Source organism: Scyliorhinus torazame, chromosome 6 (genome assembly GCF_047496885.1).
Source record: "Scyliorhinus torazame isolate Kashiwa2021f chromosome 6, sScyTor2.1, whole genome shotgun sequence".
NCBI lineage: Eukaryota > Metazoa > Chordata > Chondrichthyes > Carcharhiniformes > Scyliorhinidae > Scyliorhinus > Scyliorhinus torazame.
In genome coordinates this window covers 150382685-150410051 of record NC_092712.1, presented here as the reverse complement: position 1 = coordinate 150410051, position 27367 = coordinate 150382685, and the positions used below count along the sequence as shown (strand labels likewise).

Sequence of the window (27367 nt, the reverse complement as noted above, 5' to 3'; positions counted from 1 at the left end):
GAGGTTGGCCCCTATTTGTGCTGATCATTTATTTGAGTCATCGAGACTGGACACCAAGTTTACGGTGTGGGGAGGGAAGGGGCTCGAGAAATTTGGGGATTTGTTTGTGGAGGAACAGTTTTCCAGCTTGGAGGAACAGGTGAAGTTTGGACTTTAGGGGTCAGAGTTGTTCAGGTACCTCCAGATCTGGAATTTTGTGCGAAGGATCTCCCTGACTTTTCCCATGGTGCCGCCGCTGTCTCTAATGGAAGGAATCCTTTCACTAGCGGGATCGGAGGAGGATAGCACGCTTGGATCCTGTCGGAGGAATCAGTTCCGGTGGATGAGGTGAAAGTGAAGTGGAAGGGGGAGTTGGCACCTATAGTTAATGATGCACTGTGGAGTGAAGTCCTTTGTAGGGTAAACTCTATGTCTTCATGTGCACGGCTTGTCCTGATCCAGCTGAAGGTAGTGCATCGGGCTCATCTGACCAAGGCTAAGATGTGCGATTTCTCTCTGGGGGGTGGACGACAGGTGTGAGTGGGGCGCCGGGGGGGGGGGGGGGGGGGGGGGCAGCCAACCACACAACATGTCCCAAACTGGTAAGCTTTTGGGTCTCCTTCTTTAGCACCATGTCAGCAATTCTGAAAATTGAACTGGAGCTCTGTCCTTTGGTGGCCATTTCGGTCTCACTGGAGCTGCAAGCGGGTGAAGGCACACACCCTCGCCTTGTTGATTACCCGGAGCTGAATTCTGCTTTGGTGGAGGTCTTCTACTCCACCCAGTGCCTCGGTATGGTTGGGCGACCTAATGGAATTCTTGTACCTGGAGTAAGTACACCTTCAGGGGATAGATTGAGGGGTTCTACCTGAGATGGCAGCCATTCATTGCATACTTTAAGGAATTACTCACCATCAGTTGCTGGAGACGGGGTTTCTTTTGTGGGTGAGGTGCATACGATTGGTTGCATTTTTGTTACGTTGTTCTGTGGTATATCCACTGTTTGCGATGTTGGCTTTGTTATAAAGTTGATTGTAAATGGAAAATCTTTAAAAAAATGTTTTTTGTAATGTAGCATAATATTGGAATGATGGTGAACCTTTTACAAAATACTGATTTGGCCTGAACTGAAGTAATGTGCTGAATTTTGGGCACCACTCTTTCGGAAGGATGCAAAGAAATAGGAGAGAATGCAAAAAGGATTTACGAGAATTATTCCACGCATGAAGAACTTCAGTTCAGGAGAAGTTGCGGTTGTTCTTCTTAGAAAAGAGAAGATGGAGAGGAGATTTAGTTTTCAAAATCATGGGCCAGGACTTTCGGCCCTGTCACAACAGGACTCGCCAGAGGAGATTTGGCGGCCCAGCCAAAGTCCATTGCCTTTCGGTGGGACCGGACCATCCCTGCAGCGGTGGAGCTAGAAAATGCCACCCACATGGAGCCAGAATATCCAACCCATGAGGGGCATAGACAGAGAAATAGGAGACAAACTGCTCCCATTGTTGGAAAGATTGAGAACAAGAGGACACTGATTTAAAGCGATCAGCAGAAAGAAAAAAGAGGCAACAAGAGGAGATACCTTTTTTAGACAGCGAGTGGTTAGGCTCTGGAATGCACTGAGAGTGTGGTGAGGCTGATTGAGTTATGACTTTCAATAGACAATTAGATAATTACCTGTGGGAAAAAGGCAGGGGAGTGGGACTTACGATTTACTCTTACAGGGAGCCATGATAGACACAACAGGCCTCCTCTATGCTGTAGCCATCCATGCTTCTGGTCTTCGATCCACTGTCCCAGAATCAATTTTGGCGTTTATATTCTATACCTGTGAGAAGGCCAAGGGTGGAATTTTGAGGCTATCCTCACCGCCCGTGGGATCGGAGGCAAGGGTGAAAAATCTCGCAGGAATTGGGAAACGCGATTCTCGGCAGATAGATTGTGTTTCCAGGTTTTCCCCCACCCCTCACCAGTGACATCGCAAGATTCATGTCAACCTCATTTTAATAAATTTGAATTCATTTAAATGTACTCAGATACCCCGTGCCCTCCTGCCCAGCCTCCCCCCCCCCCCCCCAAAATAATTCTGTCCCCTTTTAGAGTATTGAAACTTGCCAATCTGGCTGGGCAAGGCGTGAGGCAGTAATGGAGGCTCTACAGGAGCGTGGAGGTAAGTATAGTCCCCCAGGGGGTAGAGGGACATGCCCAGGAAGTCCCCTCAGCACTGCCAGCCTGTGCCAGGGCAGACCGTAGTGGGAGATCCATGAGATGCTTTGATTTGTGGTTGTGGGAGGGAAGAGCAGAGGTGGGAGGGGGGAGAGAAGAGCCGGCAATGAATGACAAGGGGTGGGGTTCCCAGCTCAGAGTCCGTGCACCACATGAGTGACGGTGTAAACCAAGCCCACTCACTTTGCTTTGGGAAAGAGGCTCAAGATTCAGTGAGAAAACAGGCTGTGGAACCACAGAGTTCAAGTTTTGAGGCATCTTTAATGTTGTGCAAATCTATACCTACCAAACACTCTGGATGCAATCGAATGGCCTTGTCACGCCTGACTCGAAGACACGATGAGGCCGTTAAATCTCGCGAGACATCACGATCTGGATCACGCCCTCGCTGAGCAAGTTCCAGATTAACATATTTAAGTGAGCCATTAGGCTCATTTTAAATATGTCAGCGCCTGATTCTTCTGAGGTATGGAAACGAACACCCGCACCTGGAAGACCTTACCATGGCGCTGTTTAGCACTGGGCCACAGAAACATGGACCAGATGTAATGGCATCTGAGGGGAGGGGTGTCTCCCAGGCCAACAGAGGCCCGTGGGTGGTCGGGCTCTGGGCAGTATGGTACCATGGCACTCCCACTGGCACCCGGACACCTGGGCACTGCCAGGGTGCCTGGTTGGCAGATTGCCCTTGCCAAGGATCAGGCCTGCGGGGCCCTGCCTTGAGGTGGGTGAGGGGGCCTCAAGGACCACTTAAGAGGTGGGTGGGCAAATGATTGGGATAGCACTTAAAAATGGCACCCCGATCACTTCCTGCACTGATGAAGTAAAGTAAATGCGGCCTCGGTGGGGCATTCCAGACCGAGGCCAGAAAAATCAACAGAGTCCCATTTGATAGCGGGGTCCCCTGCCCAAAACAGGACTCTGCTTTTTGTGCGTTAAATCACACCCTCTGTCTTTCCATAGCATTGAGCTTACTTCTGTTCAGAATATAATCAATGCTGTTATTTTAATTACAGGGAAAAGAGGGATGCATGGAACTAAGTGTACTGCTCTTGCAGAGAGCCAGCATCGACGGAGATGGGCTGAAAATTGGTAGATGGAATACATTTTGGTAACGTGAATCATAGACTGTTGCGGCACAGAAGGAGGCCATTCGGCCAATTGTGTCTGCATGGGTTAAAAACAACTACCCATAATGGTATCTTAATCCCATTTTCCAGCAATTGGCCCATAAGCCTTGGGTGTCTTGGCATCGCAAGTGGACATCTAAATACTTCTTAAATGTTATGAGGGTCTCTGCCTCCACCACCCGTTCAGGCAATGAGTTCCAGACTCCCACAACCCTCTGGGTGAAAAAGCTTTTCCTCACATCCCCTCTAGATCTCCTACCCCTTGCCTTAAACCTATGATGAGGGTTACTTACCCATCTGCCACTGGAAATAATTTCTCCATCTCTACTCAAACCACCCCCCCCCCCCATTAATTTTAAACACCTATTAAATATCCCATTAACTTTTTCTGCTCAATGAGAACAATCCCATCTTCTCAAGTCTCTGCACGTCACCAAAACCCCTCATGCCTGGGACCATTCTAGTAATCACCTCTGCATCCTCTAAAGTGTGCTGTCTAGAACTAGACACAATACTCTGGTCTGTCTGGTGATCTATAAAGATTTTAATATAATTTTCTTACTTTTGTACACTACTCTTCCATGTATCAAGCCAAGAATCCCATTTTCGATTTTTAAATGGTCTTGGTTTATGCACCTACTTGAAAATTGTACTATTATACAGACTTTCATCACTTTTCCATCCACAATTCAGCACTACACCTTCTGCTCACCTTTGCCTACCATGTCCATTACCCCATCAACAAATCTGATAAGATGTATCAATCGTAATCATCCTTCTTAAATTCCACGCCTGCTACTTATAACTACTTTCTCCTTTTGCCTAACAGGTGGTAATTTTATCCTTTATTAGTGACACCAGAATTTTCCCTGTCACAGACAATAAAGTAACTGACCTGTAATTACACAGATTAGCTCTCTCCATTATGTTGGCCACTCACCAATGATATTCCAACAGTACCTTCCAAACTTCTGACCTCCACCACTGAGAAAAAAAAAGGGGGGGAAAATGCATACACCAGCTTCAGGTTCCCCTCCAAGCTACATATCACCCTGACTTAGAACTATATTGACTGCTTGGTATTCCTTCACAGTCACTGGGTTAAAATCCTGAAACCCCCCACTAACTTCATTGCGTATAACTACAAACGAACTGCAGCAGATCAAGGCAACTCAGCACAATTTTCTCCAGGTTAAGTAGGCATGGGTCATAAATGCCGTCCTTGCCAGTGACACTGACTCCCCAAATATCCCCCCCATGTCCCTCAGACATCCATTCTTAGCAGAATCTCTAGGCATATGACAATTTCTTCTCTCACTGTCTCAGGATCCCAGGTAGTCAGATCACTTTGCCTTCCTTTAATTCAATTAACTTATCTAACATTTTCATTTTAGCCAAAATGATAAAGCAGAAGTGCAACTATTTGTAGGATTGAGCAGATACAATGGGAAGAGAGGAAAATTAAGAATATAGAAAAACTCAAAAAAGTATACGAATATATTTTTGGGTTTGCAGCTTACTTTGCCCATTCAGGATGGTTAGCAACAGTCTCATTAATCAGGCTGCTGGTGACTTTGATCAAGTGGACACTTTCCTCATGAACCTGAAGAAATATAGCGCTCATCAGAACCACACAAGAGTATGCAGAAAGAAAACAACTTTTCTCAAGACTTTGAAGCACGAAGTAATTTCATGTCAGAATTTCTATTCATATTTAGTATGGTCTTATGCAGCAAAGTGCTCAAATAGCATTTTTGCAATTATTTTGGATGAAGACATTAACAATCCATTGAAAGAAATAACAGCCAGAATTTATTGCCCCTCTAATTGCCCTGCAAGCCACTGAGCACAAGGGCAATTAGGGAATGGCAATAAATGCTGGGCTAGTCAGGTGCACCAACATCCCATAAATGAATTTTTAAAATAAATAAGTAATTCTGCTTCCCACCTCCCCAAGCATTTCCACAACCCACACTAATGAAGGGGCAGTGAGCATTCAACACAACTTTAATTCAACATTGAAAAACATCCTGAGGTGCTGCAAAGAAACAAAGCAAAATTTGACACTGAGCCACCACAAGAAAATATTAGGATAGTTGGTTGGGCAAAGAGGTATGTTTTCAGGATCATCTTAAGCCAAAATGGAAATGAAAAGAACATACATCATCCCCAGTAACCAGAGAATATGCAGCTTCCCCTATTATTATTCTGCAAAACTGTACCTTTGCCGTAAGGAGCAGAGCCAGAAGTAACGTCCCCATAACCAACAAAAAGATGATAAAAATGCTGATCAATTTATCCAATGATTTCTCCAGACAAAAAATAATCTGCAGAGTAAAAGAAAAACAGATTTAATGGATAGTAAATGTACCACTTCAGTGATATAAAATGAATGCTTTCATAAAAACACGCAGAAACTTGTGCTATGGATTTGTTAATTATTTACAGGAACACTTATTGTAAATATTTCAATCAAAAACTCATTATGATCAGCTTTTCCCTTCTAGCTCTGACAGGTGCATACCAAAATCAGAGTAAGTGCAGATTCATGATAACCCCAGAGCTACTTTTTTAGTCCTCTGGCATTTATTGGTCCTCTGGCATTTAATGTAATGAAGTTTGACTGTAATCTTAATCTTGTAATGAAAGAATTGGCAAAAACAAAATCAAAATTTTTTCAATGAATATTTCTGTACATATTATGAGTGGCATGGACAGAGTGGATAGTCAGACACTTTTTCCCAGGCTGGAAAAGTCAATTACTAGGGGACATTGATTTATGGTGCAAGGAAGAAAGTTTAGAGGAGATGTGCGAGACAAATGTTTTACACAGAAGGTGGCGGGTGCCTGGAACGTGTTGTCACGGGAGGTGTGGAAGCAGATTCGATGGCGACGTTTAAGAGGCATCATGACGAATACATGAATAGGCTGGGAATAGAGGGATACGGACCTCAGGAGTGCAGAAGGTTTTAGTTAAGTCAGGTATCATGATCGGCACAGGCTTGGAGGGCCAAAGGGCCTGTTCCTGTGTTGAGGGCTTATTCTCTATCTCAAGTATAATTGTAATTCAAATCACACTTTATTTTAATACAGAAGGAATTTATATTTTTATGCATTCAATTTAATTTTTTATACTCCCAGAAGAGGTCTAATGAAAGTTGAATACAGTTCTCAACTCTCTGCAGGCTACTCCAACCACCTGCCTCAATTTATCTATTTCCCACAAACATCAACTATAAATTTCAGTAATGCATTAGGTTGGACTCACAACATGTTCAAATTCAAAATTAGGCTTTTTGATATCCAGAAGTACAATTAGAGAATCAGCACATTAGATTTGATGAAGGCTCAGCATCTGAAATGACAATTCCCATTTTCTCCAACTGATTTACTTACTGAGCATGTCCATCATTTTGTTATTGTTCTTTTTAGCACAGTCTCCACCATGGGCTCCTTGAGACAAAATAAATTTGACAGCTATGCATTTTTTTAGCGTTGCAGTAATCACCAATCCAGGCACTAGCTTCCACGGTGACTAAATGGAGCTCTCTGAGCACGCCGCTGAATATGGTCGAGGAGCAGTCTTCAATGATGTGTCATTAATTTGTTAATTATTTACAAGAACACGTATTAGAAATATTTCAATCAAAACCCATTATGATCAGCTTTTCCCTTCTAGCTCTGACAGATGCACACTAAAATCAGATTAAGGACATAGCCTTGATTATACTAGAACTACTTTGTTGGTCCTTTGGCATTCACTGTCATGAGGTTTGGCAGTAATCCTAATCTTGTTATGACCACAGCTGCATACCAGGTTTCCTGCCAAGGCCCCACTTGGAATCATAGAATCCTACAATGCAGGAGGTCAGTCAGCCCATCAAGTCTGCATCGACCCTCTGAAGGTCTACCTAGTCCCACTCCCTGCCACATCCCTGTAACCCCACCTACCCTGCATATTTTTGTTCACTAAGGGGCAATTTAGCATGGCCAATCCACCTTTGGACCGTAGGAGGAAACCAGAGCACCTGGAAGAAATCCACGCAGGCACCGGGAAAAAGTGAAAACTCCACACAGTCACCCAAGGCTGAAATTGAACCCGGGCCCCTGGCGCTGTGAGGGTGCAGCAGTGCTAATCACTGTGCCACTGTGCCGTCCTTGTGTATCTGCCTTGGCCAGTACAGAAACAGTTGAGGATTGCCGGGGCAGGACGTGGGATCGGTGACAGGGAAGTGGTTTTTAATGGTGGCGTGTTGCTTCAATTCCTGCTGCCTTAGGGATTTTGCGGTTATTCCTTGGCCGGTGGTCTTAGCCAAACAGGCTGGCGCGATGGGAGGTGAGCAACAGGTGGATCATAACGTCCTTGAGTAGTGGCAGGCTTGGGTTGATGTAAACCCTCTTCCAGGAGCTTTCTTGTTGTAATCGCTCTCCTTATGCAAGGGGGTGGGACGTTGCTCAGGAGTGGGAGCCAGAGGAGTTGAGCTGACCAGAGGGTACCCAAAATGTTGTGTTGAGCTGGATATCTACAAGGCTGGTATGGGATGAATTGTACCATGCTGATGCACAGTACTCTGCAGTTGAGTAGACGATGGCAAGAGCTAAGGTTTGAGCATCTGCACCCCATGAACTGCCAGCAAGCTTGCTGAGGAGGTTGTTTTGTGTTTTGATCTTTGTTGTTTTTAAAAATCCATCAGTGTCCAGTCAAGGGTAACAAAGATAAAGGGATGCTCTCTGTGTATTGCAAGGTCTTAGAGCGTCTCATCTTACAACGGATAGAGGTGGAGAGTATCTCGAAAGTTGAACAAGCTGGCTTTCAGTGAGGTCAAAGAACAAACAACCAGGTCCTTGCCCGAACCACCTTCTTTGAAAATGGCACTGAAAATAACCTTAAAGCAGGCATCGTCTTTCTTGTTCTCACTGCAGCGTACGACAGTATGGCACATTGGTCTCCTCATCAAAATCTCAAGAGTCTTCCCTCCTAGATTACTGGTGCCACCAAACTATTATTCCAAGAAAGATAGTTCAGGGTGCACATGGGTGATGAGACAAATGCCTGGAGGAAACAGTCTAATGGGCTACCCTCAGGATCTGTTCTAGCCCCAACCCTTTTTGTCTCTATCTCAACAATCAGCCTCCAACCCTGTCTCAGAAGGTCATTTATGCTGAGGATGTCTGATGTGTCTATAAACTAGAGGCAGCACTAAAAAATAATGTGGCAAAGCTGGCCAACTACTATAAGACATGGCACCTTCAGCCTATTAGCAACAAAACAGTGTCAAGTATATTCTACCTCCACAATAGTAACACCAAGAGGGAACTCAACATCTCTTTGAATAGCAAGAGACTGAATAATGAACATCCCAGTTATGTTTGGTGGGTGATGTAACCAGAATTAAGAAATCATTCTCTGATAAAGTCACTAATGATTAGCGCATAGATGAAACCTTACCCCTTAATGAAGGGGATCTTTATGTTCCCTTTTTCATTGCTCCTGCGCTCATTACAAATGTGAGTGTTTCAAACAATTGCAACACCCATATAGGACTGAACTTGGATCAACCAGTGGTCTCAGTAGATTTTGTCTTAAATATGAAGCAGCTGATGTTGCACACTTTTAATTGATGATCAGAGTTACTTTCAGTAAAATAGCACTTTGTATGCAAATTCATATGTTGAATTGAATCAGTATTCATTCCAGTCACTCTTTGAAGCATATGTCTGCTGACTTAAACAAGCAAACAGATACCATATTTGAATTTGAAGCTAGGTGGGAATTCGAAGCTGGGTGGGGAGGAGGTGCTTTTTATCCTGGTAAGTGACTGGTAAGTAGTTTTCCTTTCCATTTACGATTTGTTTTGTTTTTTCTCTTTTGTTTTGTTTTTTGGCATTGAAGTTGTATAAGTTAACCATAGGTTTAAGACATGGCAGGAGATCCCAGACCCGTGTCATGCTCCTTGTGTGCAATGTGGGAGCTCAGGGACACGTCCACTGACCCTGGCTCCTTCACGTGCAAGAAGTGCGTCCACCTGCAGCGGTTGTAAGACCGCTTGACGGCTCTGGAGCTGTGGGTGGACTCACTTTGGAGCATCCGCAATGCTGAAGATGCCATGGACAACACGTTCGCTGAGTTGGTCACACCGCAGGTGAAAATTACTGAGGGAGATAGAAAATGGGTGACCAAAAGACAGAGAAAGAGTAGGAAGGCAATGCAGGTGTCCCCTGCGGTCATCTCCCTGCAAAACAGATATACCGTTTTGGATACTGTTGAGGGAGACGGCTTCCCAGAGGAAGGCAGCAGCAGTCAGGTTCTTGGCACCGTGGCTAGCTCTGATGCGCAGGAGGGCAGGAAACAAAATGGCAGGGCTATAGTGATAGGGGACTTAGCCGTAAGGGGAATAGACGGCGGTTCTGCGGACGCAAGCGAGACTCCAGGATGTTATGTTGCCTCCCTGGTGCAAGGGTCAAGGATGTCTCAGAGCGGGGGGGTGAACAGCCAGCTGTCGTGGTGCGTATAGGCACCGACGATATAGGTTCAAAACGGGATGAGGTCCTACAAGCCGAATTCAGGGAGTTAGGAGTTAAACTAAAAAGTGGGACCTCAAAGGTAGTAATTTCAGGATTGCTACCAGTGCCACGAGCAAGTCAGAGTAGGAATGTCAGGATAGATGGGAAGAATGCATGGCTCGAGAGATTGTTCAAGAGGGAGGGATTCAAATTCCTGGGGCATTGGAACCGGTTCTGGAGGAGGTGGGAGCAGTACAAACCGGACAGTCTGCACCTGAGCAGGACTGGAACCAATGTCCTAGAGGGGTTCCAGACATTGGTTCCAGTCCTGCCCAGGTGCAGACTGTCCGGTTTGTACTGCTCCCATCTCCTCCAGAACCGGTTCCAATGCCCCAGGAATTTGAAACCCTCCTTCTTGCACAATCACTCGAGCCACGCATTCTTCCCATCTATCCTGACATTCCTACTCTGACTAGCTTGTGGTACTGGTAGCAATCCTGAGATTACTACCTTTGAGGTCCCACTTTTTGGTTTGCTAGTGCTGTTGGGGAGGGTTTAAACTAATGTGGCAGGGGGGTTGGAAATAATGCAGGAGGTTGGAGGGAAGTAAAACGGGGACAGAAACAAAAGGCAGTAAGGGGGAACGTGTAAGGCAGAGAAGTCAAAGTCAAAAATCTAAAAGGGCCAAAGTACAGGGTACAGTGACTGAGGAGAGCTCAGTGAACAGGCCCAGTAATACTAAAAGGAATAAAACGGGAAGTAAAAACATAAATGGAAGGCGACGCAGCAGGTTGTTACATGAAGATATGGGTTCAATGATAAGGAAAATTAGGAGAAAAGTTAAACGGAAAAATAACTCCGGAGAGGTTACTGATAGAGGTGTTAAGATTCAAAACGGAGGTATAAAAGCCAACATATGGATATTTTACCTGAATGCTCTTAGTATTCGGAATAAGGTAAATGGGTTGATGGGGCAAATCATCGTGAATGACTATGATTTAGTGACCATTGCTGAAACATGGTGACGGCTGGGAGTTAAATATCCACGGGTATCAAACTATTCGGAAGGACAGAGTGGATGGTAAGGGAGGTGGTGTAGCTCTGTTATTTAAGGATGACATCCGGGCAGTAGTGAGGGATGGCATTGGTGCTATGGAGGATAAGGTTGAATCCATGTGAGTGGAAATCAGGAATAGTAAGGCGAAAAAGTCACTGATAGGAGGAGTCTATAGGCCACCAAATAGTAACATTATGGTGGGGCGGGCAATTATCAAAGAAATAACTGATGCATGTAGAAATGGTACAACAGTTGTCATGGGGAATTTAAATCTACATGTTGATTGGTTTAACCAGGTCGGCCTTGAGGAGGAGTTTATAGAATGTATCCGTGATAGTTTCATAGAACAGGATGTAATGGAACCTACAAGGGAACAAGCGGTCCCAGATCTCGTTCTGTATAATGAGACATGATTGATTAATGATCTCATAGTTAGGGATCCTCTCGGAAGGAGCAATCACAATATAGTGGAATTTAAAATACAGATGGAGGGTGAGAAGGTAAAATCAAAACTAGTGTTTTGTGCTTAAACAAAGGAGATTACAATGGGATGAGGGAAGAGCTGGCTATGGTAGACTGTGAGCAAAGACTTTATGGTGAAACAGTTGAGGAACAGTGGAGAACCTTCCAAGCGATTTTTCACAGTGCTCAGCAAACTTTTATACCAACAAAAAGGAAAGACGGTAGAAAGAGGGAAAATCGACCGTGGATATCTCAGGAAATAAAGGAGAGAATCAAATTGAAGGAAAAAGCATTAAAAGTGGCAAAGATTAGTGGGAGACAAGAGGACTGGGAAATCTTTAGAGGGCAACAGAAAACTACTTAAAAAGCTATAAAGAAGAGTAAGATAGATTATGAGAGTAAACTTGCTCAGAATATAAAAACAGATAGTAAAAGTTTCCACAAATGTATAAAACAAAAAGCGTGGCTAAGGTAAATATTGGTCCTTTAGAGGATGAGAGGGGAGATTTAATAATGGGAGATGAGGAAATGGCCGAGGAACTGAACTGGTTTTTTGGGTCGGTCTTCACAGTGGAAGGCACAAATAACATGCCGGTGGCTGGTGGAAGTGAGGCTATGACAGGTGAGGGCCTTGAGACGATTGTTATCACTAAGGAGGAAGTGATGGGCAAGCTAATGGGGTTAAAGATAGACAAGTCTCCTTGCCCTGATGGAATGCATCCCAGAGTACGAAAAGAGATAGCTAGGGAAATTGCAAATGCACTAGTGATAATTTACCAAAATTCACTAGACTCTGGAGTGGTCCCGGCGGATTGGAAATTAGCAAACGTGACACCACTGTTTACAAAAGGAGGTAGGCAGAAAGCGGGTAATTATAGGCCAGTTAGCTTAACTTCGGTTCTGCCCGAACACCATAACCCTTTATTCTTCAAAAAACTATCTATCTTTATCTTGAAAACATTTAATGAAGGGGCTTGAATTGCTTCACTGGGCAGGGAATTCCATAGATTCACAACCCTTTGGGTGAAGAAGTTCCTCCTAAACTCAGTCCTAAATCTACTTCCCCTTATTTTGAGGCTATGCCCCCTAGTTCTGCTTTCACCCGCCATTGGAAACAACCTGCCCACATCTATCCTATCTATTCCCTTCATAATTTTATATGTTTCGATGAGATTCCCCCGCATCCTTCTAAATTCCAATGAGTACAGTCCCAGTCTACTCAACCTCTCCTCGTAATCCAACCCCCTCAACTCTGGGATTAATCTAGTGAATCTCCTCTGCACACCCTTTCTCAGGTCAGGAGATCAAAACTGAGCACAATACTTCAGGTGTGGCCTCACTAACACCTTATGTAGTTGCAGCATAACCTCCTTAGTCTTAAACTCCATCCCTCTAGCAATGAAGGCGAAAAACTTATGTTATGTTTCACATTGAGCTATCAATGTAGGCAGCTACACTGACAATGGGTGCCCTTTCACCTTCCTCCTCCTTTACATTCTCCTGATTCAAAGATGAATGATGATCTGCTTTTTCCTCCTGGACTTGCAATATAGGCTGCTACACAGCATTGTGCAGGACACAACACAATTATTCTGAGAACTCTTGTTGGTAAGTACTGAAGGGCACCTCTATCCGAAATCCAATAGCTGTATTAGCAGGTTGTTCACAAGTGTCATGAGCCTGTTTGAAAATTGATATGCCTAATTTCTTAATCGCCTGTGCTGAAGTGTGTTTCCTGGAATGCAAAAGCCTGGAATGCTGCAGTACCAATGCATCATGAAACCATCCTGGAGTAGACCAAATGAACCTCTTCTTGTGTACATCAGTCATGCACTAAAAGGCACATATTCTGGTGTCTCATAAGGCTGCTAATTTAAAAACTACTCACTCACCTGCATTAATTGAAGCCCCAACAACTTCAGTGAGGTTACTCATAAGCATCCAAACATGCTTCTGTTAACATATTACGATCCTATCATAGACTGTTAACTTTCTTGTATTTTCATTCAAAATTTAGAGTACCCAATTCATTTTTCCAATTAAGGGACAATTTAGCATGGCCAATTCACCTTTGGGTTGTGGGGGCGGAACCCACACAAACACGGGGAGAATGTGCAAACTCCACATGGACAGTGACCCAGAGCCGGGATCTAACCTGGGACCTCGGTGCCATGAGGCAACAATGCTAACCACTGTGCCACCGTGCTGCCATGACTGTTAACTTTCAAAAAAAAAAAATATCCGAATACCCAGCAATTAACTGACAGAACTATGCCACAATATTTCACAACTTTAAACATAAACAAACTTTAAAGTGGAATTAACAAAGGTATAAATTAACACGATAGTTGATTAAAAAATGATGCTATAAATTCAGTTCTACTTTTTACTCCCCGCCATCCCCCAACACCCAAAAGAATTCCCTTATCTTATGCAATCTTGAATGTCATGCATTTTTCCTGGGACCAAACTAAAGGGAAAAGTTCAAAAGATATTGGAGCAGAATTAGACCATTTGGCTCATCAAATCTGCTCCGTCATTCAATCATGGCTGATATGTTCCTCATCTGTTACCTACACTGCTACAGACCAAATCGCAGATCTCCGCAATTTACTCTGATTTCTCTTCAGTGTTCCAGCTACTCTACAAGGCACAAGATTTCATTGGGGTCCTTCCATTAGCCTATAGCTCAGCAACACACCAATTTCTTTACATTCCTCACGATTCTAGATTCTCCAGTACATGCCTCTATGGGACTTGCTATGTGCAGTGACTTCAAACATCAGAAAATACCCATGGGGCGGGATGACCACCCCCTCCCTGCGCAAATGCCCCCCTCGCAACCCCCTCCATGATTCCTACCTGCCTCACTGCAGGCTCTGGACTGGCAGTAACAACGGGTCTGATCCATGGGATGGAGGATGATGACAACCCGCTCTGAGAGGAGCTCTGGTGCAGCGCACCATTTGATAACATCGGACTCCTGCCCATGGTAGCACTTTCCACCATTCACCTGGGTGTTCCCTGCATGCGAGCTAGCCATTCCATCACACAATCCCATTGAACCTTTGGGATGCGGGTGGGATGGTGGGTTTAGAGGGGGGAGGGAAGAGAATAATGGGGGCAGGACACAGGAGAGGTGAACATAGAACATAGAAAATACAGCATAGAACAGGCCCTTCGGCCCACGATGTTGTGCCGAACCTTTGTCCTAGATTAATCATAGATTATCATAGAATTTACAGTGCAGAAGGAGGCCATTCGGCCCATCGAGTCTGCACCGGCTCTTGGAAAGAGCACCCTACTCAAGGTCAACACCTCCACTCAACACCAAGGGCAATTTGGACATTAAGGGCAATTTATCATTGGCCAATTCACCTAACCCGCACATCTTTGGATTGTGGGAGGAAACCGGAGAACCCGGAGGAAACCCACGCAGTCACGGGGAGGACGTGCAGACTCCGCACAGACAGTGACCCAAGCCGGAATCGAACCTGGGACCCTGGAGCTGTGAAGCAATTGTGCTATCCACAATGCTACCGTGCTGCCCTTGAGAACAAATAAATCTACACTATATCATTTTACCGTAATCCATGTACCTATCCAATAGCTGCTTGAAGGTCCCTAATGTTTCCGACTCAACTACTTCCACAGGCAGTGCATTCCATGCCCCCACTACTCTCTGGGTAAAGAACCTACCTCTGATATCCCTCCTATATCTTCCACCTTTCACCTTAAATGTATGTCCCCTTGTAATGGTTTGTTCCACCCGTGGAAAAAGTCTCTGACTGTCTACTCTATCTATTCCCCTGATCATCTTATAAACCTCTATCAAGTCGCCCCTCATCCTTCTCCGTTCTAATGAGAAAAGGCCTAGCACCCTCAACCTTTCCTCGTAAGACCTACTCTCCGTTCCAGGCAACATCTTGGTAAATCTTCTTTGCACCTTTTCCAAAGCTTCCACATCCTTCTTAAAATGAGGCGACCAGAACTGTACACAATACTCCAAATGTGGCCTTACCAAAGTTTTGTACAGCTGCATCATCACCTCACGGCTCTTAAATTCAATCCCTCTGTTAATGAACGCGAGCACACCATAGGCCTTCTTCACAGCTCTATCCACTTGAGTGGCAACTTTCAAAGGTGTATGAACATAGACCCCAAGATCTCTCTGCTTGAACTGGGGACCCTGGGCCATACCCACCTCAAGTGCCCCCTCGGCGGTGGATCCGCAGGTGGTATATCAGGAGTGCAGGAGGCCTGCTGCGATTCCCGCCCTGTGACCTGGATCCTCATTGATGGCCGTCTTCTCGTGCGACCGGCCTGGATGGGTCTGGCTGCTGTTCGGGTGTCCCAGGGAGCGCGGTGCCGCCCTGTTCTGCCTGCTGGCCATCAGATGCGTCAGGGTCGCTGGCACATCACCTCCTCCTCCCTTAGGGTGCCCGATGGCCCCCGGGCTACTCTATGGGACGGAGGTGCAAGCGAAGCGAAGACCCAAGGCTTCCCCGACACCTGGTGCTGCCAGTGCTGGAGGCCCGCACACATCCCGATCAGGGTCTCGATACTCACGGCAATGGAGTACAGGGAGTGGACCACCTCCCTCTGGGACTGCGCCACATCACGATGCGACTGTGCTACCACCTTCGGGATCTGTGTCACACAAGCCAGTCACCGTGCCACATCCCTCTGGGTCTGTGTCACGTCAGCCAGTGCCCACGTAATGCCGGCAACACCCTCAGCTCTGACTGGGCCATGCTCTGGAGCGCCGCTGCAATGACCAGGTGGCCCTGGTACATGGCTGCCTGTGATAGGGCAGCCCTGGCCAGGGCCTCGACCCACACAGAGTGCCCCAGGCCTTGGATATCCTGACCCACGGCTGAAACCTTCACCTCTGAGGACTCCACCACGGACGCCACCCATGCAGTGTTGGCCTGAGTGGCACGCATGGTCGGCACCCCGTCTTGCTCCTGCAGGTTGTTTGACAACACCAACTGCACTGGAGTCGCTGGATGGTTGCCGTCAATCCCTCATGCAGTCCCTGGAGTCGGGCTGCCATCCGACCACTCGAGGTTTTCTACCTCCACCTGCTGTATCGCTACATATATGTGTGTGGCACACCACTGCTAGAAGTTAGAGACATTCACACACATGAACCTGTTCTTTGCAAAAAGGAGCATGTTCAAATCTTGCACCATTTTTGAATTACCCTGGAGCCTGGGGAGCCTATAATTCCCTGTTGCTTTCTCCATGTTCCCTCAGCCAGAGTCAACTTGCCAACCAATCAGTACACTTTTCTCCGACAGTATAAATGGTTCGGATTGGTTGAAAGTTGCCATTCTTGCGTTTGTCCTGATGACATCAACATCTCACTTTTCAGCAATATTCAAGTTCTATACCATCAAAAGACTGATAGGTTAATGGTTATGTAGTTTATCCATCTTTCCTATCTTGAACAGAGGTGCTGCACGGTCTACTCTCACGGCAGAATATATATGTCTAAGAATTTTCAAAACTAATGGTTCAGGCCTCTGCTGCCTCATGTCTGACTTCTTTCAATACCCTAAGGTGCATGCCATTAAGACCCCCCCCAACCAATTATAACGCCATCAAGCCTTCCGCTAATCGTAACAAAGCAAGGCATTCTCAACCAAACAAAATTGAAACCTCACACTCATCCATCAGTGATGAAAATGCATGGTTAGGCATGCAGCTTGTCAAACAAGGAAATTAGCATCTTGATTAATAGCCCACTGTCCATTCATACTAAGTAACAAGCTTTTTATTTCTCTTACCCTAAAACTGAATTACTTCAGTAAATATCAACAATATACTGCCTACTGATGGGGGCCGGTTTAGCTCAGTTGGCTAGACAGCTGGTTCATAATGCAGAGTGAGGCCAGCAGCGTGGGTTCAATTCCCGTACTGGCTGAGGTTATTCAGTCTTCTCAAAATTGCCCCTCTCCTGAGGTGTGGTGATCCTCAGGTTAAATCACCACCAGTCAGCTTTCCCCCTGGAGAAGAAAGCAGCCTATGGTCGACTGTGGCGGCTACTTATGGACAAAACGATTATATGCCCATTTTCTGCCTTTCGTGTTGTGTAACTGGTTTCTATTGGGCTTGCAAGTGGTCAGTAGAGAGAGATGCCATGGATTTTCCACTACCGCCAAACTCAAAAAAACATGACCACAGTTTCTATCGATAATAGGAGTAGAAACACAGGAACAGAGCACCCAACCTTTTAATCCTGTTCCACCATTCAACCAGATCAGCATCTCAGCTCTATTTAATCACCGTTGCTCCATATCCCTACCATATCCTTAAACACAATATAACATTGCTAAATTATTTATTATTCAAGCAAGAATCCATTCCCCAATATACCCATCAGTAAATTATGTTTTTGTATCTGCTACCAACAATTGCTTCATAAGAAGCATTCATGGTGTTAAAAGGAGGATATTCAGGATGTTTTAACAAACTTAAATATAAAATTTTACCCTGTTCAGTATAGATTTATGGTTCCAATTTCCATCATAGTTTTCCTGACTACATTTCTCTAACAGACAGTGACAAACACAGATTAATTATTGCATCAGTCTCCACACTTGCTCAAAGATTAATTTAACAAATTATGGATTGGGAAAATTCAGACAGTGCTGATTATATACAAAAAACTATCTCTCCAGCTAGCAAAGGCTGACTATGTTAATTACTGTCTACTGCAATTCCAGTCTTTTTCAATACAATTGTACATAGTTGTTTTAGCTCTTGTTGGAGGGGGAAAAGAGAAAAGAAAGAGAATTTTTGTTCATATTTTACTCAAGTTGTCCATGTACCTTATGGCTCATTTAATAAGACTGATCTCCAGTATTTCATATTGAAGGATTCTCTTCCAATTTTCAAGATTACATCAAGTTATCTTTGTTCATTATGACTTTTGATGTTTAAGTAGAGCATTTGAGATAGTTATGCCATTGAGATAGTGATGATAGTCAAGCACAGCCAAATTAGCCAGACAATTTTGCTGCTATCCCACGTCAAAATCAGGTACATCAGATAATGGCATGGCAGTATTTGCCATAACACATATAAACAGATCTGCTGACAAGGTGTCTTGAACGTACAATGAAATAAGGTGCCTCCCTCACACCCCCAAATCCCACTCCATGGAATAGATATGAATTTATAATATTTTTTCACAAGATACTATAAATAACAGTTTCATTGATTCTTAAATAGCACAAGTTTCTTCATGTCCATTCACAGTCTCAATATCACATCAACAAACCAAACCAACACCATTTTGAGCTGCTAGAATGTAAGGAACAAATGTGAACAACTAACAGTCCAAAAAGGTAGTGAAATTCATGCACTTCATCAATGCAAGCAGAAAACAAAATTAAAACTAGCATAAGCTGTAGAAGTTCAAAATTATCAAACCCATTTGCTTAGCAACACAATTGTTACTTCCTTGCAACTAAATCACTGACTCAAGATTAGGTTCAAATACATAGTCAGCTGATAAAGTAAAACATTATTTCAGTATATGTGTGAGATTTAAGAAATGTGTAGCTAGTATGCAGCTAACAGTTAGTGGGTTGCAATTAGTTCTGTTAATATATGTCTTTCTTGGCAGCAATAGACCTTTTCATTGCATATAAAGTGATTTAAAAATCTTACAGAACCTGATTTTAAATATTTATCCCATGTCCCAAGAAATACACAAGATAGAATATTGGAGACTTAACAGAGAACAAGCAGAATACTTTGAATGATTAAGTACAATAAGATAGATACATGAACACAAGTGTGCCAGTCATACAAATTGTGAAGTAACTCAGGGCATTACTACTTTGTCTTAAAATTTATGTTGCTATCCTCAATTTTTTTTTTGATGGAAATGCATCCATTTAAATCTGACCTCCCACAGCTTAAATACATTTCTTTGAAATATACTCTGAAATCTCATTACAAACAATGAATAATTAGTATTGTCCAATAAATTTTGAAAATGACACTGTCCATGCTTAAATCAAGGAATGCACAAATTGAAGCAGCAAGTGTTGGATTTAAAATATCAACCTGCTAATTACCTGCTTATTAAGCCAATGCCACAGCTTTCGGAAAAAAACAAGAATTGAAGAGTTACTAAAATAAAAAATTTACATAAGGTAACAAAGGCAGTTGAGGTCAAAAGCCAAAACAGATGTTACCTATTCAAACGGGATCACGGCCACTTGTATTTTTTTAGGTAATGATTAGAGAAGAGAGTAGCGTCTGAGGATCGGAAAATACATAACATAACTAAAAATGGAATTAGGAATAACCTGGGCAAATATCGACCAGAGAGCCTAATATCTGCTATGTATAAAGTATTAGAAAGCATTTCACAAGACCTATATGAAATATGCGGATAGAAACAAAGGAATTGCGACATGTAAAGCAAGGTCCAGGTAGGTAGTTCTTCACCAACCTAGTGGTCACATAATATGATGCAAGTATAGCTAATTATGTCTATTAATTAGTCCAAACAGACTCTGAGAATAAACAAGATGACGAATGTGATATAAAATAGTTACTTTAGAGTTACTAGTTAATGTAATGTAGAAATAAGCCACTTTGATTTTTGCAGTTAGGGACAAAGGAATTTGAGACCGCATGGAAAAAGCAGGAAGAGGTGTGTCTATGAGGGTGATGCTTCATTGATAGGGGCCAGAGAAAGGGATTGGAAGTGAGCCAATCAGAATAGATCGAACAGGTCAGGAGGGACATAGGCTGACCTATGTCCGTCGAGTATGTGAAACTTGATACCATTTGAACTGATTTTGCAGAGATCCCTTTGTCTGTTAGTTCAGTCGTTTTCTGGAATGAAAGAGGCTGGATGTCTCTTACATTTCTGTAAGATGATTAAGCTTGCAAGCTAAATAAATAACTTCTGTTTACGTGCGAATCCGTCTCAACTTTTATTGAGGCCAGACTGACAGAGAAAGAAATTTGGAGATCTACATTTGGTGCCGAAAACCGGGATTTCTCTGGGCGATCCTGTTCCAACTGCGAAATCAGAATTAGACTGATTATGAACAGGAGGACGGGAACAAAGGGCCCTCAATGTAGAAATGGAAAACGACCAGCATTGATTGTTCCCCTCTTCTTATCGTCTGATTAGTCTGGTCACTCGCGGTTGGCACAGAAAGACCGCCTCGACGAAATCACAGGTCAGTCTGGGGATTAGCACTTTAATTGATGGGATTTCATATTGTTGTTTCGGCTTGGGTTAGGGTTCAGAGGCTGATGTGACTTTAAATAATAAAGGTTCAGTCTATTATCGGGGTTCAGAGGCTGATGTGACTTTAAATAATAAAGGTTCAGTCTATTATCGGGGTTCAGAGGCTGATGTGACTTAAATAATAAAGGTTCAGTCTATTATTAGGGTTCAGAGGCTGATGGGACTTTAAATAATAAAGGTTCAGTCTATTATATGGGTTCAGGGGCTGATGGGACTTCAATAGATGGGGGTTCAGTCCAGTATAACTGTTTTTAAATCTGAAGATGGTTCAACTCTATGTGTGAGTGTTTTAAATATATAGTTGATTAAGCTAAAATTGTCTCCTTGGACTGTAAAGTTCCGAGGTCTAGTTGAGATTGTGAGGTTGAAGCAGAAGTCTCTCAAAGGGTTAACAGCAGCAGGCGGAGTTGAAAACAGACAGTGCTTCTCACTCAGGCCTTGAGATAACAGTCTGCAGTGTAATCGGATACCTTTCCTTTGAGTCAGTGAACACCAGCAAAGTTACGTTTTGAATTAATTAAAGGAAACCAGTGGGTTTCTCCACCTCTTTGATAAAAGTTATTATTTTCGAAAGCAATTGATTGAAATTGCCAGAATCTTAAATTTTACTTACTTGAAATAAGGTTTATCTCATTTTATCTGGAGATTAATAGAAACTTAAAGAAGATCATGGACACCATTTTAAAAAGTGTCAATCTGAAGATGATAATTGATTTTGCTAATACTTATGATAGTTGATTTTGCTAATACTTATGTGTATGTAACAGAAAAAAAAACTTGTTAAAAGAAAAAAATTGTTAAGATAAAGAAATAATTAAGTTGTAAATGTTATACAAGTTTGTGTTAAGCAAATTGTAAATTTAGTTCTGAGTTGAGATCAGAGCTAAGCTTGCAAGTTGCAGTAATTCAATTTGAATTTTCAAACATTTTTAAGTTTTAAAAAAAAAGAGAGCAAATAGAGAAAAGAAGGACACAGATCTTGAATGCGTTGAATAGCACATTTCAAAGGCCCATAAATCTTTCTGTTATCTTAGACCTAAAACCTAGGAAGATTGATGAGCCATAGGAATGTCTGGGGCGTTTTAATGAAATCTACCGGGGGCAGTCAGGCGATTTGCTGTATCAAAATGGTCAGAATTCCCCTCAATACTGTGCTATGTTAATGCATTGCCTACCACCTTCTGTGGTTACTGCTGTGAAATGTAATAACATGAATTGGACAGAGAACGACCCTTCCCAGATGGCAAGGGCAGTCAGATTTTACTGGAAGGAGGGTGTAGGCCAAGAAGGAGGCTCAGTTACAAAGGTTAAGACTGAGTATGTAATGAAAAAGGATGATCTGCGATCCCAACAAGCGGCAGAAATGGTAGTTTACCAGCAGGAGCTCCAATATAGTGACTTTGGGTGGGTGGATCAGCGAAGAGGAGGATGAGACAACAGTGCTATATTTCTATCACCCCCCAGTGGTGGACGTTAGACATTGAACAGCCACTATCACTGCATCACGTTACCCTGGCCTATGACAGAACTGGACGAAACAGGGAGTTGGAGGACAAATACTGGCCATTACTTGAGACCGAATGGCCAGTCAAGGTTACAGCCACAGTCACGGGAAAAGAAGGTACAGCCGATTTTGTTACAATATCACCACATTTATGGCCACAGTCAGCTTCGGTAAGCCCTCATATTACACGTCAGGTCCATGACCAGTACCATGCCAGGGATATGGGGCGAATGGTCAGCATCTTACCGCAGCTCGTCAGAATAGGTATGAGATATACCTTTTGAACAATCCACGTCTGACATTTAAATACTGTACCACTATCAATCCAGCCTGTTTTCTTAGTGGTCCCCCTGTCCATGAAGACGCACCTGGCCACGACTGTTTAGCCTTGATTCAGGAAACTACCACAATAAGGGGCGATTTGAGTGACATTTCGTCAGAACAACCTGACATGATTATGTGTGGTCAAATATCCCACCGGGGTTTAGTTAATGACCTACTGCAGGCCCTCCTTCTGCCAGCGCAGATTTCCGTTATTAAATGTGCTGCCCACACGAATGGTACAACCCCAGTTGACGTTGGTAATGAACGAGCAGATTGTGCAGCGCGCACAGCCGCACAAATTCAGCAAGTGATGGTGCCTAAAATGTTAAGTCAGACTAAACGATCTACTATGAATGTGTCTGCTTCTGACAAGCCAATGCCAACCATCCAAGACGTCATAAGGTTACAGGAGGACGCTCCTGAGAGTGATAAACAAATGTGGAAACGGTTAGGTTGTACATATGATTCTGTTTCCTCTTTATGGACCACGCCTGCACATCAGACTTGTATGTCTGATGTACTGGCTTTATGGGTCATCGAATGTGTACACTTTGCAACTCATTGTGGGGCTCGGGGGACTAGTGATTTGTTGCTGGACACTTGGTGGCACCCTAAAATGCAGGGGTTGGCCCAAAGTATCAGTAATCGGTGTTTGATTTGTCAGCAATATAACACCGGAAACGGTATCCCTTGTGGGAAGGGGCAAACCCCGTTGCCCAGTGGTCCCTTTGAGACGCTCCAAATGGATTACATTGAGTTGGAAAGGTGTCAATGTTATAAATATGTTTTGGTCATTGTGGATGTGTTCAGCAGATGGGTTGAGGCGTATCCGACTATCTATAGTAAAGCTGCTACTGTGGTTAAAGTCTTGATGAGGGAAATCATTCCCCGGTACGGTATACCAGCTCAGTTAAGTTCTGATAATGGGCCTCATTTTATTGGACAAATTAACAAGGAGTTTTGCTCCCAGTTGGGCATACGCCAGCAGTTACACTGTGCTTACAGACCACAGGCAGCCGGGGTGGTTGAAAGACACAATCAGACCCTCAAAACTAAATTGGCTAAATTAAGAGCAGACACGGGACTGACATGGCTTAAGTTGCTCCCCGTTGCCCTCTTCCAGCTGCGGGTTACACCTGCGGGACCGGCCCGGCTCTCTCCCGCCGAGATTCTCTATGGCAGGCCTCTTAGAACTCCCTGGAGCCTGCAGGTTCCCAGACGGGTTCAGTTTCATCAGATGACTGAGGAAATGACCACCTATGTTCTAGCCCTTACGCAAGTGCTCAAGGAACTCCATGGCCAAGTCCGCGCGGCTCACGAGCCATTGCCCAGTACCTAGCTCACTTTCAGTCCAGCCCGGTAGTTATGTAATGGTCAAAAATTGGACTAGGAAGGGGTCGGAGCCGCGATGGGACGGGCCCTTCCAAGTTCTCCTTACCACCCCCACAGCAGTTAAAGTGGAGGGGCGAAGTGCTTGGGTCCACCTACATCACTGTAAATTGAGCCCATCTCCACTACTGTAAAAGGTCGGATACTAACCTGCCTCCCTTCTCCAGTGCTATTTTACAGGTGTGGAGCATGATGGAGTGGCTACGCATCGTCTGTCTGATATTTGGCCTCACTTCGCTTGGCGTGTTATTGGCGATGGACATGGAAAAGGGGAATATTATGTATCTGTGTAGCCCCAACCAATCTACAAGGATACATCACCTATGCACAGGTGATGTTCTTCACTGCCCCCATATACGAGGACATGGTATCGACTCATGGAAGGTCATCAAAGTTAAGGAGAATGCGGGAGTCATGAAGCAGCTGCACCGGCCCCGGCGATGGGAAGGGAACATTATATGGACATTGCCTTGTTTTTGGAATACATGTAAATTTGAGTTTGGATGTGTTAAAAGTGGTACAATAAAGGTAACATCAGGCTGTCAGAAGAGTGTAGGAAGAGACCATGAGAAAGAGAAAGGGACTAGAGAGAGGACGGGGCGTGTGAGAAGGGAAGTACAGCTAGAACGTAGGTTACCGGGAGATGCACTTAAGTTAATTAAAGGCCAAACTGAGGAAAACCCGGGTAGTATGAATCTCTTCTACCAGATTTACCACCGTCTGTATGGCCAGGGACGGGTTGTCTGCTACCCAAACCCCGCAGCGGTGTCTAGGTTATTTTCTGTTTCACCGCTTTGGGGCACTCCCCAAACGGTGGTTCATTGTCAGCGTTCCGAGCCATTGCCCGAGCAAGTCACTCTTCCTTACGATCCGGATTCAGCACCTCCGGCTATTTGCCTTCCCCTCCCTCGGGATAATTCCCATTCACAGTACGATAGGCTGCGACGGTGGAGGGCGTACATACCTAGCCACTTCACTCCCAATAGGGATTCCCGGTCGTACGAGAATTGCTTCAGCAGTGAAGGATATGGCTGTTTGCTGGTAGAGGTGGACACAAATATAACATGTCTGTTTCCCACCTGTACGGACAGGAGGTGCCATATCACCCAGGCGTCTGGCCAATGCGTTTGTTATAGCACCACTTGCGTTCCATTGAACGCTGGCCTCCAGCTCCTTTGTGGCTGGGCGAATGTCTCTCATATCACTGTTGGGAATAGGGCTTTCTGCAATGCTGGGCGGCCCGAATGGGCATTTCAAAATTGGATAAACTGGGCTACTGGGAGGTCCTTAAGCAACCGGTATGCTCTTGACTATCTTCTGGCCCGTGAGGGTGGGGTATGCGCCATAGTACAGGGCAAGTGTATTATGGGGATTCAGGACTTGACTGCTAACATTACTAAATTTATGGATCGCATACGGGATCACTTGGACGGGATGCAGGATCCTGACTCTTGGGGTAACTGGGGATTTGGAGGATGGAAGGACTGGTTGATAAATATGGCCATGTATCTAGTGGTAGCTATCGGCTGCATCTTTGTGGGCCTGGCCATCCTTAAATGTGTGATGGGTAGAATGCTGGGTGCACTGGATCAGATCACCGCCCCAATCACCGAGAAAAAAATTTAACTGTTAAAATCCATGAGGGTGAAGCAGATGAAGGGGGGCTAAGACAGGAATTGGAAATGCAGCGACGAATCTTTTTAGATGAGGAACCGTAGCTATAGATTGGATAGTTCGGTTATCATGGAATGATAAAAGGAGGGAATGACGAATGTGATATAAAATAGTTACTTTAGAGTTACTAGTTAATGTAATGTAGAAATAAGCCACTTTGATTTTTGCAGTTAGGGACAAAGGAATTTGAGACCGCATGGAAAAAGCAGGAAGAGGTGTGTCTATGAGGGTGATGCTTCATTGATAGGGGCCAGAGAAAGGGATTGGAAGTGAGCCAATCAGAATAGATCGAACAGGTCAGGAGGGACATAGGCTGACCTATGTCCGTCGAGTATGTGAAACTTGATACCATTTGAACTGATTTTGCAGAGATCCCTTTGTCTGTTAGTTCAGTCGTTTTCTGGAATGAAAGAGGCTGGATGTCTCTTACATTTCTGTAAGATGATTAAGCTTGCAAGCTAAATAAATAACTTCTGTTTACGTGCGAATCCGTCTCAACTTTTATTGAGGCCAGACTGACAGAGAAAGAAATTTGGAGATCTACAAAGACTCCGAGAATAAACAAGAAGACACAAAAGTGGTAGAAAGCTTTATGAACCACAGGCCCAAGTCAACTGTTCCTCCATAGCATGCTACACTTACTGTATATCATAAAGCTATGGCATGATTAAGTGAGTTTGGACTTATATGAAAGAGATTTGACCTACTAAATTTAAAAAATCTCAAAGAAGGCACACCTTTTTGGAAATTCACCATGCATTTAGATTTCAGCAAAGCTTTTGATGCCATGCCACACAAGCAGGAAGACACTGAATATAAGGCAAGCTTCTGAGATGTACTGAAAAGAATTCGGACAACACTATCAATCTGGAATGTTACCTCTCTCTTCACACGGATGCTGCCTTGACGTGCTCATATTGTCAGCATTTTCTGCTCTATATTGTTTTTATTGTTAAGAATTAATCAAAGATTTAGGAACCTAGACAGACACAAAGATATCAAAGGAATGGATTTGAAGCAATGTCGAAATAGCAAAGAAAATAAAGGGTAACTACATAGATTTGAACGGTGAGTAGAAATAACATTTAATGTGGACAAATGCAAGATAAGGCAAGTGGATTACAAACGGGAAAACAGTGGTGATATAGCCTAAATGGTTCCAGGCTACAGGAGACAAAAAAGCAGCAAGGCTCAGGGAAAATGTTAGTCAGCAATTAGAGCTCAAATTGAGTTTGTACAAAGTTGTGGGCTTCTGTGTCTAATACTAGGATGAGTAGTACAGTAAGAATATCCAGATACAGGAGTCTTACAGAAAAGAAAAATTAAGCACATGCATAGCTGACAGCATCCAGGTGGTGTGTAGAGCTATAGATCAAAAGATTGTTTACATCAGAGCAAAGATGTCTTAAGGGAATAGATAAATTGAACCTTGATGATATGCTGAGTTTGCCATAAACCTCAAAGGAGACTACCAGTCACAGTTTAATTGAGGGAAGGTGCACATTAGTTTAGATTGAACTACTGTATAAAGTAGTGCACCTGTGGATGGACCATTTATGGAGACGAGAAAGATTTGAGACATAACTGGGTGAATCGAGGCAGTGATTGAGACGGGGATGAAGGAAAAGTATAAATTTTGGGGTCTAACCATTTGAATGCAGAACATTTTTCATTATTGCACTCTGAAATGTTCAGGTTAACGTTACACATAATAAAAATACATTTTAATATTTAATATAATTATAAGTTAGAGGACACCTGGTGAGGTGATAAATCAACTCATTAATGAATTCTGTGTCCTTCAGTACAGATTTTGGACAATATGTAAAGAAAAA

General features: G+C 43.8%; 1 protein-coding gene across 1 annotated transcript in view; it reads right to left on the bottom strand.

The window, feature by feature from the left end:
* Positions 1 to 27367, bottom strand: part of tmem245 (transmembrane protein 245) — a 246505-nt gene that overhangs the window by 150727 nt on the left and 68411 nt on the right. Inside the window, 3 exon segments of the mRNA XM_072508900.1 lie at positions 4853 to 4935; positions 5555 to 5659; positions 19449 to 19472. Coding sequence (XP_072365001.1) covers positions 4853 to 4935; positions 5555 to 5659; positions 19449 to 19472 — 212 coding nt within the window.